Source organism: Anser anser (genome assembly GCF_964211835.1).
Source record: "Anser anser genome assembly, chromosome: 9".
NCBI lineage: Eukaryota > Metazoa > Chordata > Aves > Anseriformes > Anatidae > Anser > Anser anser.
The window spans coordinates 13,780,653-13,801,998 of NC_139729.1; the positions used below are offsets into that span (position 1 = coordinate 13,780,653).

General features: G+C 48.3%; 1 protein-coding gene across 1 annotated transcript; it reads right to left on the reverse strand.

Moving 5' to 3' along the window:
- Positions 1–1,005: 1,005 nt before the first annotated feature.
- ATG4B (autophagy related 4B cysteine peptidase) lies at positions 1,006–21,308 on the reverse strand. The gene is made up of 13 exons (XM_083848692.1): positions 20,765–21,308; positions 17,296–17,394; positions 16,706–16,777; positions 13,911–14,009; positions 12,967–13,068; positions 12,127–12,199; positions 11,016–11,095; positions 7,629–7,825; positions 6,536–6,614; positions 5,667–5,812; positions 4,975–5,031; positions 4,592–4,685; positions 1,006–2,794 (listed from the first exon to the last, which is right to left on the reverse strand). The coding sequence occupies exons 1-13, from the start codon at positions 21,159–21,161 to the stop codon at positions 2,721–2,723; spliced, it is 1,569 nt and encodes a 522-aa protein (XP_083704818.1). The 5' UTR covers positions 21,162–21,308; the 3' UTR covers positions 1,006–2,720.
- Positions 21,309–21,346: the final 38 nt, after the last annotated feature.

A 21,346-nucleotide genomic window follows, 5' to 3' on the forward strand; every position in this document is an offset into this window, starting at 1 on the left:
AATTCTTTAACCTTCAGGCGTCATTTAATTCATCTTAGCTTTAGGTTCCCAACTACAGAAAGCCAAGAACATCTGTTCAGGACCTAAGAAATTTGAGTTTAGCACTCTCAATTATTGGGGTCGCATTAATGCCCAGGTATAAAATCTGTCTGGCTAAGCTGTCTTTAACCATGAAAGCACAAACACGAAGTAAGTAGCACCTCTTCTGAACAGTGGCAGCAGTTTGTACAAACTGAGGGAACTGAGGGCACAATAATTCCTGAGTAACTATCCTTTAACAAAAAGGACCTGCTATTGCACAGCAAAATGGTAGCAACATTTGAGTTTAGACCTGGTTTTGTAATGTTTACTACTGCTGGGCTGGTGTTTAAAAGGCTTCCTAGAAACACTGTGAAAAGCCGTCAGCCGAATAGCTGAACAGGGAGCAAACAATCCTAAAGAAAACAAGTTTTATTTTCCACCCACCAATTTGAAACATTAACTTTGAAACCTCAGCTTGGCTTTTTCCCCTGCTACCTCAACTGCACATGTGGCAGAGACTCACCAGAAAAGCACGTCCTGTCTTGGAAAGACTTGCACTGCTCAGAAGCAGAGACATGCTGCACTGCTAAGCATAGACAGCCTTAAAGTACCGTTTTTTGTTTTCGTCCCCTAAAAAAAAAAAAAAAGAGGCAAAGCCTAAACGACTTAAAATGCGAGTTAGCAGAACTGCACCACAGAAGAGCTTCTTTGCCTCTGCTAGCACGACTGTGGCCGTTCACCCTCTAGGGCAGGGGCATCGCCACGGTAGTACCACACAGCCAGCCTGTTCTGTCAGATATATCAAAAGAAAGATAAAAGTCACTGTTGCACATAGCTCAGCTTTTGCTCCAATCTGCCTCCATTGACCTAAAAGGGTAAAAATGGTACGCTGGCATGGTTTCGAGAGTGCTCCCAGCTCCACTGCAGGGTTGCTCAATACCACCCACCCCCAGCACTTCATGTGCAAGAACATTAAGAAAGGCAAAGATTTTAAATTTGTTTATTCAGATACAAATTGAAAGCAGATGAATGGAGCACAGCCCCACTTCCTCTGCTGCCTCTTCCCCTAACTACAGGAGAGAAGAGGAGAAGCAGGCAGAAAGCAGCAAATAATAATTTAGTGACAGAAGCATCGTGGTTCCCAGTTCAAACCTCTGCTTTTGGGTAGCGTAGGGGCAGCTGGAGCATCAGTAGGTCAGTCACGGAGGAAATGAGTCATTTCTAGCCCGTTGTCACCACCCTGGGGCACAAAAGCATCAACTGACAGGTTCCGATCCTATATGTACAAAACCTTGTACACAGATCCGCAGTTTGCATCACGACACCTCTCCTCCACAGTTTACCTTTCTCTGAAGTCTGTGCGGATAACGGCCACAGGCAGAGCTATTATCTTAAAAGCAGCCACAATTTCCAGTCTAGTTGTGTTGGACCTTCTTACGACATTCTGTCTTTGCTGACCTCTTAGGGATGACTACTTGAAATGAGTTTCTACAGATTAGCTCCTACGGTAGCTCTGTGCATACTCTGCAGGGAAGGGAATTTGCAGAAGATCGAATGGAAAGGTAACAGCACGGCTAGGAGGCCTGCTCAACCATCAGGAACCTTTTCGGATTTGGAAAGGGAATGTGTAACAGGAGGAACTGCTCAGAGGACACCTTGAGGAATTTTATAGCTCGCATTTTTGGTACCAACAAGATTGCTCACTAGATGCTATGCCAGCACACGGGGACACAGGCACTAGCAGGCCCACAGCTGGCAGATCTCAGTTGTCCTGTTTCACCTCTCCCCAGCTGTGTTTCACCACCCCCCCAAGGTTGTGGAATCCAGTTCTCTGCTCAAAGCAACTTACTTGAAGATACTTGCTGTAGAGATCAATCCACCATAGAAGCACAACGTATAGAAGCACGTGTTAATGACTCACTGAGCAAGAAAACACACATTTTCTATTCTCCTTCCCCTCTTTCTGCTGTTATTTAGGCTGATTCCTCCCCAGAAGCATGGCTGCTCCACACTTTCCTGGACAGCCTTTCACTCGAATTAGCACTCATTCCTAAGTCACCCCACCTTCCTTTTGTCAGGACGTGAGTAGGAGAGGGGTACTGCACCCGTGAGGAAGTGCTGTGTACTGCACAGCGTGGACAGGAGTTTAACTGTAGGAAACCCAGCCTCCTGCACTCTGGGGACTTCACAGCTGTCTCACTGGGAGATGTCTGCTGGTAGCTTGCAGTGCGAGCTCAGTCCAAGTTGGCCACTGAGAAGTGAAGCTGCTAGAGGAATTAACTGTACACATCACCTGCTAAATGATGGGTGGCTCTATTTAAGCTTCGGAGGGGAGTCCCTGCCTAAGGATTTAGCACTAAAAACCCCCATGACTCCCCCAGAAGGGCAGCTGACCTGCTGATGTAACAGATAGGCTTTGAACTCGTAGGCACCACTGCATCCACTTCCAGCAAGTGTTTTCTGCTGAGGAATCCCAACTCCAGCCAGTAAGGCTGCAACACCCACTCGGTTCTTCATCCCACTGCAGACAATGCACGCTCCGCTCAGAGGCTGCACAGAATGCCAGGATGGATGGACAAGAGGTGGGGATGGCAGCAAGCACCTATGAAAACCGGTAGCCCCAGGCTCTCGAAGGAGCTTCCCTCCCCCCCCTTCTCCCCACACAACACAAATTTGCAGAGTCAGTTTCCTATTTGTTTTCAAAGGGATAAGATTTCGAAGTCTTCATCTTCTGAGTCAAAGAACCTTTCCAATCTGTCGGCATCAGAGGAATCTGCAAGAGAAAAAGAAAGCGCTGGCTCCGTGGGATGCACCCGCTGCTCAGCAGCAGACACCTGCAGCCAGAGGGCAGCAGAAGGCGAGTGTCACAAGCCCACATGCTCGGGAGAAGAGAATTACACGGCACGCAAGAGGTGTGCCAGCTCTCACAAATGCTGACACAGCCCTGGTGCGGTGCAGCTCTGTGCTGTGACTGTTTGGTACAACCTGCCTGGGCAGTCGGTCTGTGTTAGCAGGACAGGCTTCGGCATCAAGAGGCTCAAACAAAAGCACTTCTGAGGTCTAGGCTAATATCTGCAAAGACTCCAGGTCCAAATATGTGATACAGGAGTATTTCTTTGTTAGATATATTAGAACATGCAACCTGTATTTTACTACAGTTGTCTTTGATCCAACGACATGGGGAGGTAATTACACGACACGCCCTCCCAGAAGTGATTTATATAGTCCGGTTTGCAAGGGAGGGCAGTGTACTCGCTCCCTTCTGTCCATCCTTCCAACTCTGGTGAAGAGGGAGCACATAGCCACAGGGCAAATGGCTTTACCAGAGAGGAAATTCAAGTGAAAAGGTGTGGACAAGCTGGGGAATAAAGGAGAAAACTACACTAACTCAGGTTTCAAGAAAGCACACATTAAACTTGGCAAAACAGCCAGCCAGAAGCTAAACTGCAATGACTGACTGCCAGGAACAAGGAGAAATGCATGGTCACAAGGCTGCAGACTGCCCTGAACGTTCTGTGAAAGGCTTTAATCCCACTGCAGTGTGTGCAAATGCTTAGTGTCACTGCTCCCGATGCAAACTGGGGGGACGGGCGGCAGCACAGCTTCCAGAGATGCTCCTCAGGGAGCAGCTGTACACTTCAGTAACAAACCACAGAACCCAACTGGCTGGGAAAAATGAGGACAAGGGACTGGACTTCCATGAGAATATTAATCCTTCTTTTGAGGGCTAGGACAGAAGGAGAAAGGATGGCCATAACAAATGGGAGAGGCTCTAAAAGCATGGGGAAGAAGCCAAGTAGCTCATTAGGATATCGCTTTTATGAGTAAAAAGGCAGTAACTAGGGTCAATTTAATACAGGCAAGGATCACCAGTTTAAGGCAATCAAGTGTTCTTACAGACAAGGACAGTGAGATAAAAAAGGCCTTGAAAGTTTGTGCTAAGAGACAGACAGCAAGGAAGCAGTGAGTGCAGGATGCAGGTGACAGGATGCAGTCCAACGCCTGGTGATGGGGTAAGTTTGTCCCCAAATACTCACTCCTCCTGGCAGAAGCTGTCAATAGCTCCTTATCTCCTGCAACGTTAATGCGCGTTAACATAAGCGGAGCCTGACAGCCAAAATACTGCCCAGCACTCGTTCCTTTCTGCATCATCAGGCCTAAGCGTTGGTAGTAGCACATGCACAGGGAAGAAATCTAAACTGCAACTATGTTTGACCACCCCCATCTTTGACATTTTTTAATACCCAGAAGCTCGGTTTTCAGCCTTTTCCATGGAGCCTTAGGATTTCTCTGAACATCTCTTTAGAAATCACAAATTCTCATTGCTGTAATAACCTATTAGCTTTTTTCCCCAGTCACCATTCAGACTCATCATGAAAAATCTTCCTGAGATACGACCATGACCATGGGATCTGTGAACCGCTAGCTGAAAGCCAAAGAACTAGATGAATTGACCAAAAAGCTCCGAGCTGAACAGGAACACACCAGAAATCACTATGCAATCCACACAATTTCCCGAACACCAAATGGACAAACCCGCCCTTAGCTCTACCTCCCTGCATGGCCTCACCTGGCGTGAGATTCAGAACATCGGGGTTGGAGAAGTGCGATGGCTGGCGCTCAACCAGTTCGAACATGGGCAGCGCTCCTCTTACCAGGGACAGCTGTGGAGCAAGAGCAGAGCCATGAGAACCAACAGTGCTGCACTCACAGTGCTCTGGGTCTTTAAGGGGAAGAACCAGTTTGTTGGGACATTTTTGCAGCTGAAAAAATTATTTCTCAAATCTTTGACTAATATCAGCTGCAGAATTTCAGAGCTATGTTCCTCCTGGTGTCTGAAGAAGTTATTTTCATATACCTTATTGTGGGATCATGCTGCAGAGAACTCTCTCTGTGCAGCATTTTAGAAACAACAGTACTCTATATTCTTTTCCCGGTGATACAGACACAAACCTTTTTGATTTGCTGGCACCAATCATTAAAGTCCTCCTCCGTGTTGCAGAAAAAGCCCTGAAAAAAAAAGTATTATCTTTATACAATTGTAGACTGATCTTGTCAGTCTTATGGCCTCGTATTAATGCCAAGGAACATGACCAGGACTGTAAGCAGTTACAATCTAACTGCCTTGCTTCAAGGTGTGGCTTACACAGTTCTGTTAAACTGGATACTCCCCTTAGGCTTGACCTGACCAGTCTACTCAAGTACTGGAGGCATCAACGTAACGGTCTCCTCTGCTGCACATGGAAAACTGGACAGAAACAACCCATGTGGAAACAAAAGGCAGTCATCCCAGGTTCTTTAGAGAACAAGCCACATGGAAGCATATGGATTCAGATCTGCCCCTCAGAAGGCAGGAATCAAAGCCCAAACTAAGCTTGTTAGAAGGAGAATGCCCCATGAGGAATGGCATTTAATCACCAGGTGTGCAGGATCTCCCTGCACCAAGCTGCTACCTGAACGAGGAGCTTGTTCAACAGCGTCACTGTAACCAAAGCCCCTTTGCCCAGGGCACAGCACGCATGGGGAGCGCCCAACCTGCCACCTCGGCCTTTACCAGTTCCCCGGGAAAGGGGATAGCTGTGAAACAGGGACGCGCTACTTCAGGTGATCGAGAGCTGGCTGGAAAACAAGCAGCAAGAACGCACCACCGCAATGGAGGGGTCGAGCTCGGCAATGCTCATTCTGCAGGGAGGGTGCTGGCAGTGGAAGCTTTCATCAGGGAGACAGCCACTGTCGTTGGGCTCCACTGCAGGCTGCGTAGTGTGGGGATCCAGGTAAATGAGTTCCTCACCTGGACAAACAGGCAAGGAGACATGAACAGGAAGAACCGTGCCAGAAGTTGCTCTTCTGAGAAGCAAATGGTGAGAAAGAAGAGGGGGCAGAGCAATCATGGAGCCAGCTGCTGAAACCCAACGGAGGAACCCATCGTTCTGGGGGCAACTCGCTTTCAGACACTCCAACACTCCTCATCCAGGCAGAGAGCTGGCTGGGAGCAGAACCACGGTGCCCACTCCACAGCAGCACCTTGGGCACGTGATTTTTGAGCACTGTTCCTGCTAATGCTTTCCACGGTCCTGGATAAGCTCAAGACAGCCCCAGGAATCCAAAGCACAACCAGCTTGAGGTCTCAGGCAGAGTATCAGAGGAAAGGAAGAGGGAAGGACAGCAGTTTGTAGGGTTTCAGAAGGGGAACAGCTAAAAGGCAGGTAAATATACAGCCAGGTCCCTAAAGGGAGGTCAGCTCTGAACCTAGGAAGAAAACTCTGCACACCTCTTTACAGGTAAGATTTAGGGTTATGCACTGGAAGTTCACGGATTGTACTATGGCCCCCGTTGAAAGCTACATCACTCAGATCCTTGCAAAGAGTTTCAACCCACAGCAGCCTTCCACACTTCCAGCAGGAAAAAGCCCTGCAGCATGCACCACAGACCAAGCAGGAGAGCTGTACTGCTCCGAACATTTTTAGCTGGGGGGAGATGCTTGGAAAGACTTCGCACTACTGCGGGCACTCACCTACATAACCAATGAAGTAGTGAGCACTGTTTGGTTTCCCTCCGATCACTCCCAGGGATTGAGGCATCATGAAGCAGTGCTGGAAAAGCAATACAGAAAACACACAGCTGACAGACAGTGAGACAAGCAAGTGGCAACAAAGGCAAACATCCAAAAACACAGTGGGAAAGAGACTGTGACACTGGAAATCAGCAACTCTAGCAGCAGGAACAGCCATTACTGGGGAGAAGCTCCACCAGAAAGGCTGAAGGCTGCGACACAGAGCCTTCACGGAACACGAAAGCAGCTCAAAAACACCTTTAACTGCTGACAGTAACACACAGGGGGACCAAACAGAAGAGGCAGCACTACTCCAGGACTCTGTCTGGGCACGTCCTGGCTCTGCCACAGTCAGTGGCAAAATCCCCTGGACATGTCAAATTGCAACAGTGCTCTGAGGAGGGAACCATCACCCAGGAAACAGCCCAAGTTCCTTATCCAGCTGCAATATCCAGGAACCATCTACTGAGTTACGGGAAAGTAACCTAGCCCTAGCCTGCATGTGGAGCTCTTACCTGTGCAGCTCAGAGATCCCTAGCATTAGTACAGCAGGGCAACACGCTATCCTGTCTTACGGGTGTACTCTGCACACCCCAAATTCTGCAGCTTCCTGATGCTCCACAGCGGGACTGGCAGCCAGCTTCTACCCTCAGCCTGCAGTACAAGCTCTGCCATCGGAGCCATGGGGAGTTTACAAACACTACACTCATTAAGGCTCAATACAGCTGTGCTGAACAAATGCTTCAGCAGGCTGGTACCATCTACACACAAACAGGGACCAAAATTAAGCTGGGAAATAAGATACTAGAAACAAAACAAAAAAAAATAATACATCAAACCCAACATTTTCCTGACAAAAGCCTGCAAGAGCCCATATCCTGACCTCTGAAAATGGTGCTTTCTAAATACATTTTTTCTAAATACATTTTTCTCTGGAAAAAAGGACAATTACTTCTGAGTATTTCTGCCCCAAAACCAAATTTCAGAAGTGACTTAATTCACAGCAGGGTTTTGAAGCATCAGAATATCAAGAATTCAGTTCCAGATCCCCTACCTTTAGTGTTTCAATATAGGCTTCATTGATCTCTGTGAGCCCAAGGCGGAGAGGTATCAGCAGCACCAATGGTTTCCACAGTGAGAGCCTATCTCTAACCCCTGCTTCCTCTGGGTACCCGTTATAGAGTACGTCTGACTCCACAGCAGGGCATGCTGCAGCTCCAGCACACGAGAAGTTGGACTGGCACAACCGCCCTACAAAAAGGGAACATGAGCAGAAAGCATCAGAAACAACTTCCATTTCTAGACCTTGAGTAATTCTATTCCGGCTATCAACAATTGCTATTTTCCAAAAGCCTACAGCACTAAAAGAAAAAAAAAAGTTTAACAAGGCCCACCACTGTGTTCATGTGATATGCTCCCCACAGGGTTTCTGGACAGGCTCAGTATTTCATCTAAGTATACATCGAAATCGTGCCAAAGCATGCTGTACTCTCAGCTACCATCTGGCGGGCCATTAAAATGTAAATTCTTCCAGCAGGTGAACAGCTAAGCAACAACCTGTGTCAACAAGGGTGAACGATCTGATTAGGATATTAGGCAAGAGCCCTGAATTCAAGAGCATGTAGACAAAAAGAAAAAACAAACAATTTGGAGTGTCCAGCTCTAGAGGGGCACATGGAGGATATGAGGCCAGCTGAACTGAATGGGGAAAATATTATGGCTTAACACAAGAAATCCTCATCTGTAACTAGCGTTGTAACAAGATACAGAGATACGAACGTGATATCTATCTCGAATAATTGTCATTTACCTAAAGTTCACCAAAACCTTTACAAATTCTGTCAGGGATCATTCAGAAGCTAGTTTAGAGACTCAAGACAGGCGAACATTAAACTCGGCAATTTTAGCATGAGCTTTGCCTGTAAGAAATGGGGCACCGGCTCCTCAGGGCATACCCATGACATGGACATTATGCATCCTCATTCTACAGGTTTGATGAACACACAGGCAGTCTGGAATGAAACCAGATTATGTAAATTCTGGTACAGAAACATCTCCGAGCCTACTTGTCTCACAGGGTAATTTCATTACTTGCTGGGCGTGCACATGTGTGTGTGAAGAAAAATCTCCAAACCAAAGGAACCCACAATATTTCAATCATGAATCCAAGGCAATTAGACAGAATGCCAGAGGCTCATTTAATTTATTCTTGGCCTAACCTGAATGCCAGGACAGTCTGGCAGGTAGGATGCGATGTAAACAAGCACCTCCATCACAGCAATTACAGCAGGATGCCTGCTCACTACTACAAGCTCCAAATGCAGCTGAACAAGGAGAACGTTACAGCCAAGGTTAGAAGAAGTAGGACTTTGCGCTAAAGCCTCTATTGGAGAGAGAACAGTTGCACTGAAATTTGCAACTGCCCCTTCAGAAGGGAGAATGTGTATGAGATAACATGCCTACGTACACAAGGGATGTTATAGTTATCAGAGGTCTTGAGAAAATTGAAGTCACTGCAAGTCAGGACTGCTTACCTTGCTAAAACAGTATTTTTTTGTTGCAGTTGCCTGCCTGTTCTGATGATCTGAATACCTGCAGCTGTCACCACGGGTTTCTTCATCAGGCAAAGCAACTGGCAGCCCTATGCTGTGATACAGACATATTCAACCCCAGTTTAAGTGGTAGGGAGCCCAGCAGAGACTAAACTCACCCTGCTTCTTTGGCACCGTGGTCCCTACCTAAAGCTTCCCAGCAGGATTCAAACCCTTTACTGCAAACATATTCCAACAGATGTGACACAACACCTTTCCTGCTACTGCTGCTGTCAGTCACTGGCTTAGCTCTGTTTCTAACCATCCTTCTGATGCACACAATCCTCCAGCTCCCGCCTGAGAGCACCTTTCCGACATTGCAGACTGGCTCAGAAGGCTGATGGATGTACTTAACTGCTGCAGCAAAAGGTAGTTTTCTATCCACCACAGGCTGAACGGCATTAGTGAATGAATTTATCAGCTGTATGAAGCAGTGTTCATTTCTGAATGTTTCACTACTGACAGGTGTCTGGGGTACAAGATATATAGCATGTACCTACAGATAAATAACAAATCAGACCTGCTCATACAGTGGCTTTCAAGTCCTGAATGGTAGGCACATTATGATTCACAGCTGAGGAAGACAGACAGACACCACCCTGCGTATTACGAGCTGCATGGACATGTTACTTGAAGTGGTGTCAGTGTTTAACACAAGCCACGCAGACAAGAGCTGCAACATACCCAAGCCCTGCAGCCAGCACTCGTCAGTTCTAGAGGGGATATTTTTCAGGCTAAAGGTGAAAGATTAATCCAATTCCTGTCTTCATGCTGACCTTTGTTTAAGCCAAAAGCACGAGCATACACCTTCACGGGACTAGACAGGCACTTCTCAATCAAATCCTGCATTTTCTTGGCCTCTCAACTGACACTAGCTGTTAAGAGATCTGACTTTGTAAAATGACTGTCCTTCGCTCCAGGGACAAACTGTCCTCATTTGTTAATTGATTTTTGCTCCAACGCAGCCAAAAGCCAATCTAACTGACAGCTGCCACCATCTCACCTGTAACTTTGCACCAGCTCCAGCACTCACTGGACTTTTTTACGTGCCGTTTCAGAACACTACCCTGGCAGAAAACACTGAATGGTTTTGTGCTGCGTAAGCAAACCACCTCACAAGTCTACAGCAAGAGAGGGGAAGGACAGTTCAGCCAGGACCATGCAGGACTGCAGCAGCCAGCCATTCCACCATCTGCTTTGGTTACTGGGGCACTGCAGCCTGAGCAAGCATGCTAGGGATGAATGCGTTGCACAGCTGCTCAGCCTCCAGAGCCATCCAACTGCCAGGATGCAGCAAAAAAAAAAAAAAAAAAAAGGAGAAAATACAAACCACCAACAAAAACAACAAAACACAATCATGGAGCACTCCTTAAAAGATATCTCCAGAGATGGAGCCCCTTCTTATTTTTTTTCCTCACGGTTTTGTTCCTTTTCCTGGTCAGAGATCTGTTCTGGTTATCTCACTCTGCCTAATAGCAGAGACATTCCTACACCGTTAGATGGGAGAAGCAGCAGCCATTTACTGCGTGCTACCTGTGGCCATAAACAGGTTTGACACTACCTTCCCAGCAGCTCCCACCTACTGCCCGAAGGTCAGCAGGTCCTTCTTTCCAGATCCAGAGGCCACGCTGCCAAGTGAGAGGCTTTATCAGATAAAGTAAAAATCTAGTAAGGGGGCTTCCTTGCCCTACAACAGCAATTCTCATCTGAGTTTAGCACACTCAGCCACAGCTTTAAGACAGAACATTTACTGTACGCTTGCAATGTTGCAAAACTGCATGCTTTCCAGTTCTTTGCTGGCTTCTCGCTGCTGAGGGATACATCTCATTCTACCTGCACGTGATACTTACTGATTTCTTCCATTACTACAGTGTTGTCCATGGCTATGTGTACTGCCAGTGAACTCCACGTATCAAAAGTGGCAAGTTTTCTATAGAGAGGGAAAAAAATGTAAGGAAGGATTAGTTACAACTGTAAGACAATGTTGTATCAAAGAAAGAAATTGGACTAGGAGAGATTGGTTTTCACCAATTATACTGTACTTTTTTTTTAAAACATTTATTACAGCTGTACAATTCATCACCACAAATTATTATGACCAGAAGAATAAACAAATTACAAATGGGACCACAACTGGGAATTTGTGCTAAATACAAGACCCTTGATACAATCTCCACCTCAAATTCTGTAACTGCTGGTTACCAGAAAATGAGAGTTACTTAATTTCCTCCTTATATGCTAATTTAAAAATAAAAGTCACTCTGACTTTCCCTAAATATCTTCCCATCACCTACAGCAGATACTCGGCTAAATGGGCAGACGCTCTGACCTGGGAAAGTTCCTTCTCAGGCAATCCCAGCCTATTCCACGGGGCTCCCCGCTCAACTAATCAAAGAACTAAGGAAAGAATGGCAACAGAAAGAATATTTCTGAACAAACATTTCTGAAAATACAGCATGTCCCAGTTAAAGATAGTCCAGATCTTCTGCTTGTCACCACAGAACCCAGGCAGCAAATACTTATGCTTTCCTCTGCTGATGCATGAGTGACTTGATGGCTTATTGGCAGCTTTTGGACAGCGACAACACTGATGTCACTGAGAAGCAACTCATGCCAGCAGAGATCCAAATGAGAGCAATCATCACCTATTCTGACACCTGCTTCTGGTCCGCTGCAAAGAGTATTGCACTCAGTTCTAGCAGCAAACACGTTACTTGTGGAACATGGAAAGAGATTGTCAGGGCTTGTCCTCAGTTTGAAATCGGTTTCTCTCATCCTGAATGAGAGGAGTCCTTCTATAAAGTTCCTACCAATCAGGTCAATAAGGTTCAACAAGTTGCCTGGTAACAGAATTAAAACATGCAGTTGCACTTCATTCAATGGGTAGAAGTGTGCGAGGTAGGAGGTACTACAAACCCACCGCTCGGTTGGAAAAAAATAAAGGAAAAACCCAGCACTTACTTGAGCACTTGTGCGACTGTGTTTGGTCCGTACCATTGACCTATGGATTTCCCCTCTCCAACACCCATCTGGGCTGCATCACAAGAAAAAAAAAAAGAATTTAGCATATAATTTCACCTACACTATGCCCCTTCCTAATCAGGGTTTATATTCAACAGTGAAAAAATTTTACTTGGAAACATTTCTGAGTCATCAGAAACCCCACAAGAGGGTAGAATCACAGTGCTGATGGAAGAAAAAAGCATATCCTCAAGGATTGTAAGGCAAACCCTTTCTCTGAAATGTGATACAAAGGTCCAAAAGACAATGTAACCTCAGAAAAAAGTTATTTCTTGTTTGATTATCAGGAACACCCCTGTAACCTGAAGTTCCATTCACTGAAGCTATAGGAGCTTTAAGACCCTATAAGCAAAAACTGGAACAGGCAGTTGTTTTTTTTTGGTGAAGGAAGTTTCAATTAAAGTGAGATCCATCCTTAGTCTACTTGCTACTTCTGAAAATTTCTTCATGCAGCAATCTTCTCACGTTACAAGGTCTTGGTGAGAACAGCAACCACATGCTTTCCTCTCACCTGGGCTAAGCAGGATACAGAAAGTGGTGCTGAATATCACCTAAAGCCTGAAGACAAACATGAAGGACTTCATGGAGTCAAGAGAAAAGTCCATCATAATCCACAATAAAGTGTAGTAGCTTCAGATCATGTGAGAAAAACAGCATGTCAGCACATAACCTGCTAGGTTTTTCACCTAAGGTACTAAAACAAACACGGAGCGATGTTCTACGCTCTTGGGCAATCAGACAGAACGTTCCCCCGTGCTTTCTGGCACCCAGCACTCTTACCTATCTGGTGAATGGAGTAGTAGCTGTCTTTTTTGTCAATGAAGGCATTAAGAACATTGAAGTAATTATCCATCTGCCTCTTCCCTTTTATCCACCTCCAGTCTAAGACATACAAGAAGATATGTGAAACAAAACGTGATGTTTATTAGCAACCAGACACTGCAAGCTACAAGCTGTCTTTCCTGTGCCTCGACTACTGATCAGATTTTCATGTCACTATCTTATTACTCAGCATTTGGGGCATCCCCAACACTGAAGCATCAATTTTAACAGAAAATCAAGCATTTTCACAGCTGAAACAAAAGAATATCACCCATGATAAAACAGAAAACATGAATCCTAACTCTATCCCACAGATGGGCAATAGGATACCAATTTCTCAAGGACAGGCATTCTGAGGAAAACCAGGTGACCTCATTAAAAAAATCACCTCCCACAAATTCAAAGGCCATCAACAACTGCAACAATAACTCCCATACAGTTGTTTACAGACCACGTACGGATCCAATGCAGAGAGAGGAGTATTCAGGGACAGGAGACTACACTCAGAAAGAGAGGACTTGTCAACAAGTTAAAAATTGAACTATAAACAAGTCAGTCACCCTGCTGTTTCGAGTAGGACTTTTTAAACTTCAGGTATATAACAAAAAAAAAAAATCAAGAAAACCCAGGTACTTGCTTGGTGTCCATGGACTTAACTAGCACGTGACAGGGCTCTCCTTTGCTTTAAGGTTTAACAACCACATTCATCTATGTGGAGTCGCAGACAGCTACAGGAGGAAACCTGCTGGAGAGTTTCCAGCAGACTTTTCAATCAACAGCCCTGAACTTAAGAAAATTCAGGGAAAAGTTACAGAGCCCTCAGCAACTCCCAGCTGCTGTCCTTACAAGTACTGCACTTGTGGGAGCATGTGGATGTCAGTATGGGCAGTGCTCTGGTTTACCTCTTCCCAAATGCCTGCAGACCAAGGCCTGAGCAAAGATCATCTGGCCACACCGCAACATACAGCCCCAACCAGTATCAGATGTGGGACCAGTTCCTCCTGTAAACAAGGACAGAAAGCAAATATGTAATGAATGGAACAACACTGCCAAGCGGGAGGTAAAAAGGAAAGTGCTGTAAGCCTGCATGGGCAGCAGGTTTATCCAAACAATCAGGTAGGGAATAAGGACTGCGCTAGCTCACACACCCAAGGCTGAGAAATAAAAACTCAGTTATCGGTGACCAGCCTAATGGCATCCCGTAGAAAGGAACCAAAATCTTTAACATTTAATAACCGGGGAAAAAAATCAAAAGGAAATCCAAGCAACTCAGCTAGAAAGGCAGCTGAATTTCTCATGAACATAGCAGTTCTTGAGCATACTTGCAGATTCCCAACCTAATTCAGAGAAGTTACTAAGCAGAGAAACATCTTGTTACAGACCACTTGCTGCTGTAATGCTCCTTTTGAGAAGGCAGCTCATTATGCAAAATGAATCAGTCACAAGGCATTCCCACATCACAAGCAGCCGATGACTGTATGGGATTCCAAAGTGAACAACATGGAGTTAGGGCCAAAAAAACAAACAAAAAAACGAACTCCAGCAACAGTGAAAAAAACCATATCCTACATAATACAGGAGAATAAGCTGGATATCAGCTTGCAATGGAAAAACTGAGACAAAGACCTTAAGGCTGGAAGCATCTCCCTGACAGAACTTCAAAAGGAAGCTGCCACTTCTCCTCTGAAGCTTCAGCTGTTATTACGAGCTTCACAGATAAAAATGTTTAGCATGACCACAGACAGTGAGCTGTCTTACAAGTACGCAGTCAGCTGCGCCTTCATGCAGCTGGGAGAAGTTTCTTTGTATTGCTGCTTTCTTCTTTTGGAAGATAGCTCTGCTGAGTACCTTAAGGAACAGCAACCAAGAAGCCCAGCTTCGAGTTCACTGGGAAATGCTCACAGTGTTACTGCAGTTCCCGTGTGCAAATCCACCTCAAGCGCTAAAAAGCAAACAAAAACTCGACATAGTCTGGAGCAGATACACGAAGGCGATAATTTCTGTCTCGTGTCTCCACCTTTTCTCTCTTTAATCCACTTCAAGTCCAAGACCATCATTAAATTATATTTCATCTTAGACTCCTGTAGGACCTAATTAGCACGAAGTACAAAAAATTAGTCATGGTGTGAGGTTCCTAAATACGCCCTCCCACACTCATTCTTGTATCATTTTTCAGCTTATCGTTATCCCTCCTACCCAGGAGGAACAGGAGTTCTCGTATCAGATAAGGAAAAAGTCCAGCCTATCAATTAAACAAAGTGCATTTCCAACTCCCGTACTCAGAAGTAAATTGACGTTTATGCTTGTAGGGACTGTTAGGAGCTTTCATTAGGTAGAGAGAACCAGATTATTTATCAGAAAGCCTTTCTGAATTAAATTAAGTCTTTCTACAAAATTGATGGCAGTAGAGATTCTTCCTTGAATCCTGGATTACTGTCAGAAGTCACCCCAAAGCCCAGTCCTGCAGCAGAGGAGCTGATGACTATTTCGGTAATGCCAGAAGCGTTCAATGTTCTTCCTGTGCTGTCAACAACCACAAAAAAACCACCAGGTTATTGATCATCTTCTGAATCCACTTCGGTTTTTAACACCACCTATGTCTTACCACTTCACACAGGAGACTTCTCTGAATTTTGAAACAGGCTTACAGAACGAACATGCTGCCTGGAGCAACTGAGACGGGGAAGACTTTGAGATATCTGCATACTAAGAATACAACTGATGTCATTCTACACAATAAAATAAAACAAAGATATCAGTGCTTTCAGTCCTGAAGGCAATCCATCCAATGCTCTTTGATTCAAGGGCCACATTCATTACACGAGATAGTTCGCAGACAGAAACAAATTCAAATAGTCAACAGTCAGAAGGAGAATTATTTTCTCCTCACCCTTCCACTGGAAAAAAACAACCCTCAGAACAAATCAAAAACCCAGTCCAAGCACACAGCAAGCTTTCAAGACTTACATCACAGTTAAGAACTGCAAGGAACAGAACCCTTTATGCTCCCAACAGGGAAAAAAAATAAATAGTTGCTAAAGTTCGGGGGGGTCATGAAGAAATCCTGTCTCTGGCTTTCCCCTTTAAGAAGGGACAAAAAAAAAAAAAAAAACATACCTCAGAACAACCAGACTAGAAAACTGTAAAAGCATCTAAAAGATGCAAACCAACCAACATTTGGTTCTTCTCATTGTTTATCTGTGATGTCTATTATGCCTTCCCCATCGACACCTCATCACCTCACAATCCTTAACATATTTCCTCTGTGATAACCCCAGAAAGAAAGGGAAGCCTTCTTAATTCTGTAGCGTGGGTGGAAAGAGCAGCAGAACTGTGACATGCACAGGCCCACGGACACACGTCCCAGGTCTCAGACTAGTGTCCTCCACAAGGCCAACTTGCTGCCCTTCACAGGTAAGGCCGGCAGATCCTTAATTCCCAACAGCTAAGGAGAAGTCACAGAACACAACCATTATTTTCTGATGGAGCTTTTGCAGCAGCGAAGTAAAATCTGGTTTTTAAATGTCTTCTTGGAACCAGCTTTCCTGAGATCACCTGCACGCTCCATGCCTCCACAGCCTGACCTACGCTCACTTCCCACAGGAGAGCACTAACCCAGGTGAAGCCCTGCAGTCTCCCAGTGGGTCAGGCTGTTACAGGCGGGACAGCATCGCGTCCAGGACACGCTCAGACTTACCGATGGCAGGGAAGTTCTTTCTGTAGGTGAACCAAAGCCGAGAGGTCACATCCAACAGGATCTCTTCTTTCTCTGAAAGTTTTTCAAGATTGAAAGGCGCGCACACACAAAGAGAGCACCAAACGCGCCTAAACCCACCTCCAGCCCAGCCTTCTGCTCCTCACCCGGTCTGCTGGCCCTGACAGGCAACATCTGGATGAGGAATAGGAAAGAGCTGCTAGGCAGAAGGAACCTTTTCCTCTAAAAAAAGCTACAACCAACCCAAAACACCATGGTCACGGGTAAACTACGAAGCATTAGACCATTTTCTTGCCTTTCTCCCGAGCTATCCACTTGCCTCAATCATCCTGGCCTCATACAGGTCCCAGTAACTGGGAAGTGGCAACTTTCTGCACAAAAATATTCTGGAGTCTGCAGAGATGGCCAAACAGGAGGCAGCATGGTGGTTACAGTCCGCAGGCTCTGACAGCGAACAGACTCTGCTGTGCACGTACAAGTTTTGCAGTCACCTCGCTGCTCACAGAACACCATGAAACACTAACAGAGCCCTCCAGAGCATCATAACGAGTTGCAGCGGGCATACAAAGTACCTGTAAAAACACTGTATTTCCGGCCTAGGATCCACACAGGCTCTTTGGTCTCAGGGAAGTCTTCATATTCAAACCTGAGAGTGTCATAGGTAAGAGTAGCTGGAACAGAAAGAAAAAAAAAGTATGATTGTTTTTTCCTTGATATTTAAAAAAAAAAATCGTACCAAACCCGTACAGCAGAACCAGAGCTGCTGTGACCCCGTAACCTACACAACCTACAAGCCTGACTCTAGCTGGCAAGAAACATTTCATTTTCAACACTACAGCCAAACATTCTGACAGGCACAGGGAGCCAACGCACCCACGGCTCTCGCCTGGCTGCTCCACAAACAGAAAAGCAGAGGAACCTCCAGGTTTGTTCAGCTCCAAGCGCCTCCCAGGCAACTGAGTGGGTCAAGAAAACGCCGAGGACTTCAGCCAGCAGCTGCACGCTGCTTCCCAGCACGGGTATCGCCACGCACGCTAACACAACGCTGAGGCCCTCTCTGCCAAGGAACGAGGCGATTGAGGAGATTCTTCCAGAGAGCATTGCTTTTGTGCTGTAACGTGGAAAGCGTGGACTGCATTAAAATGACAGCCAAACCTTGCTCCTGAAGTCAGTCCCTCCTCCAAGGCCGTGAACTGAGCACAAGTCATCGCTTGTACCGAAACCAGTCTGCAGCTTGAGAAGGCAAAGTGCTGCCTTTACAGGTGTCACGCTGAAAGCTGAGGAACACAGAGCCGTGCGAAGGTATCCGAGCTCACAGGTGGCAGGCACACCTTGTGCCTGGTTCACCTGCTGCCTTCAGTGCCTAAATACCCGCCTCTTATCCCACCACTCAGCACTGATGGCTCCACTACGGAGCAGCTCCACAGCACAGGCTGCTCTGCAATGCCCTCAGATCAGAGCAGCTTAAGCCTTTGTGCGAAAGATACAAGAAATGGAGGGGGGAGAGGGAGGGCTGGATGTGCTGGGCTCCACTAGGTCTGTACTTGGCAATAAGGGACTTTAAAGGGGTGAATGTGCACGTGTGGGGGGAGGCTGGTTTCAAAACATTTTGAAGGTTAATAATTGCATCTCGTTTTGTAAGAGTCATTTCTTAAATAAGCTGCGTGTTAAATGTAAAGCAGAGCTAAGCTAGGCTGTTCTGTTAAAGCAGCTGATGAAAGCATCTCTAACATCAAACGCAATAAAACCTGTGATGATCTGACCAAAGTTTAAAACAGGGTGACAGACGACACAACCACAAGTTCCTCTCAGCCCCATCTTCTACAAAACCCGGCACCCTCTGCAGCACATGCCTCGCTGCTGGCATCCCATCAGGTCCACCTGCTGCGCCTCGCCGGGGCTGCCCTCGCACCAGATGCCACCGAGCTCCCAAGCAGAAGATGCACGCAGAAGACAAGTCTCTCTCTCTCTCTCTCCCCCTATCATTCCTCTCTCGGCCTTCCAAAAATCATCATCTGGAGCAGCAGCAACGTGGCTGATTTACATTTAGTAAGTGGTACCTCCAGGAAGTCACCAGGACACTCTGCTCCTCCTCTTTGCAGGCACCTAGGATGCTCTACCTATGCTGGGGCAAACAAGCTACACGAGACTTTCTGGTTCCTGAAGGTACCTCGTCAGTCTTCTGCCTCTGGGCTCTCGGATCTGCAAGTCCAATTCCAAATGGCAAAGGAAACGAAGAAGCAACAGCAAGACATCAGCACAAGATCTCCTTTGGGACGAGACAGTACAGTTTATTCTGGCAGCTCAGAAGTAGCTGGTAGTTGGTATTAAAACCAAACTATGTATCACTGGTCAACTTAAAAACAGAAGTTCTCAGGTTTTAAAGCTCAAAGGAATATTTTGTGGTCTATTTGATCAGTTCACGAACCTGCTGTGAATCCATCTCTGTCAAAAGAGCCTCAAGTAGCTTAAATGACTGATAAAAGGATGCTAAAGAAACTATCAGGCTACCCACCATCCTCCTTTTCCTTCCTAGTAACACTTCCTCACATCCCCAAATGCAACTCCACCAGGTCCTTTGCAAGCGTGTGATCTACAGCCGGCAGCTTCTCAGCAAGGACCTGCTGGACTCCCCCCTTCCACCAAAGCTACCAGAGGAAGGGGCCAGCAAAGGCCCGCGGGGCTCCCAGGCTGCCTGCTGGACCAGCGCGCATTCAGGGCCCGCAAACGGCAGGGGCCACAACACCGCAGGCTGAGGAGGAGAATCCCAAACTCGCAGTCCCGCAGCTGAACGCCTGGCACCAGGCTCTGCAGGTCCAGTGGTGTACCTGAAACACGCAGTCGGACATCTGTGCCTATGGTTGTTTTGTTTTGAATTAAATACTTGCCACCATCTGAGAGGGCATGACTTACACACAGGAGTTAAGATTTCACCTTCACAGGGAGGAAAATTCAAGCGATTGCTCCTTGTCGGTATTAAGGACTTGATAATGGGAGCAACAACCTCCCACCAGGCTGAAGCCAGCACCTGCGCGTCCCCCTTGCAGACACCTATCTTCAGAGGCTCTAGCGCTTTTTCAAAATTATGTCCATCGTGCTGCTGCCCAGGTGAGCTAAATATTTTAGCACGCGAGACCAAAGAAGCTCAGGCAGGGGCACACCGAGGGCCACAGCCTGCACACGGGCCTCTCTCTTCCCTCACAGTTAGGAGCGACGCGGCTGAACATATCTAACTCTGGAACCCCCCCCCCCCGAGCAGAAATCCCGCTTGCAGATGCTCGTTTCGCAGCGGCACAAGGCGGGTGGGATCAGCAGATTCCTCGGGCAACGCTCCAGAGCTTCACCTTGACGGAGCCCTCGCTGTGTTTTAAAGGCTGACCTCCCCTGAGGAGCGGGGCAGCAGCCTCTGCGGGAGAGCCCCGCGCGCGGCAAGCACCCCAGCTCGGCCTCCTCTGGCGCACGCCAGGTCTGCCATGAAATAGGGCAGGAGGGCTACGAAGAAGGGCAGAGGCCTGGGCCCTGCGGAGCACCCCCCGGAAGGCAGCTCCCCCTCGCAGCGGGCTGGGTCCCTGCCCCCTGGGCGCAGCGGGACCCACCGGAGCACCCCGCAGAGCCGCCCCCCGGCCCCGGGAGGCCCTGACGGAGCCGGGGCACAGCTTCACACCCGCCGGGCTCCGCCCGCCTCGCCCGGCCCGGAGCCGCTCGTTTCTCCGCCGGCTCCAGGAGGCGGCAGCAACTTGGAGGAGCGCTCCCCGCGCTCGGCGCCCCCCGCCCTGCCCGCGGCCCGCCCGCACCCCGTCAGTTCTCCTCTTTTGGGTGAAAACCCGCAGAAATCAGGCTTCGACCCGCCGCGCCGCAGGGAGACCGGGCTCTGCGGCACCTCCCCCCCCACCCCACAGAGCGGCGACCCCCCCGGAGTCTCGCACGGCACCGAGGGGCTCCGGCAGCCCCGGGGGTCCCCACCGGGGCCCGCCCCGCCTGAGGGAGCCGCGGCCCCGCTGCCGCCGCCGGGCCGGGCCGGGCCGGGCCGCGGGCACCCACCTGCGTCCATGGCGGCGGCCCCGCCGAGGGCTGCGCCCGCTGCCGGCCCCGCCGACGCATCCGCCCCGGCGCAGCCGAACCCGCTGCCGCCGCGCGTCCAATCGGAGCGCCGCTCGCCGCCGGCCCGCGCGGCGGTTGGCTGCCGCCGCGGGTCGAAAGGTTTCGCTGCGCCGCAGCGCTTCCTCCGTGCGCTGGGGGCCGCCATTTTGTCGTACGGAAGGCCGCCGAGGAACCGGGAGAGGCGATGGGACGGCGGCGAGGCCGGGGCCGCGGAGAAACCGGGGCGGCGAGACGTTGCGTTGCGCTGCCCGGGCGTTCCGCTGGCGCTGCGCGGCGCCTGAGGGAGCTGCCTGCCACGAGCGCGCCCGGAGTTGCTCCGGGCCACGGGCGCGCCCATCTTGTTGTACGGAACCCGCCGAGCTCCGCCCTCAGGGTGGCAGCCCCCCTCTCCCGACCCGCTCGGCCACGCTCAGCCGCCGCGGGCCGAGCCCGTCCCTCGGGAGGCGGCCGCCCGGCAGCGCCGAGGAGGCAAGCGAGCGGCGCCGGGAGCCCCCCCCCGCCCTCAGCGGCCGCTCTGTACGG

Excerpts from the sequence above, each read along its gene's own strand:
- ATG4B (XM_083848692.1), bottom strand. The coding sequence starts at position 21,161 with ATGGGCGCGCCCGTGGCCCGGAGCAACTCCGGGCGCGCTCGTGGCAGG. Across the intron at positions 11,096-12,126 it reads ACAGTCGCACAAGTGCTCAA|AAAACTTGCCACTTTTGATA; the intron begins GTAAGTGCTGGG and ends CCCTCTCTATAG. Across the intron at positions 7,826-11,015 it reads TGTAGTAATGGAAGAAATCA|GGCGGTTGTGCCAGTCCAAC; the intron begins GTAAGTATCACG and ends CCCTTTTTGTAG.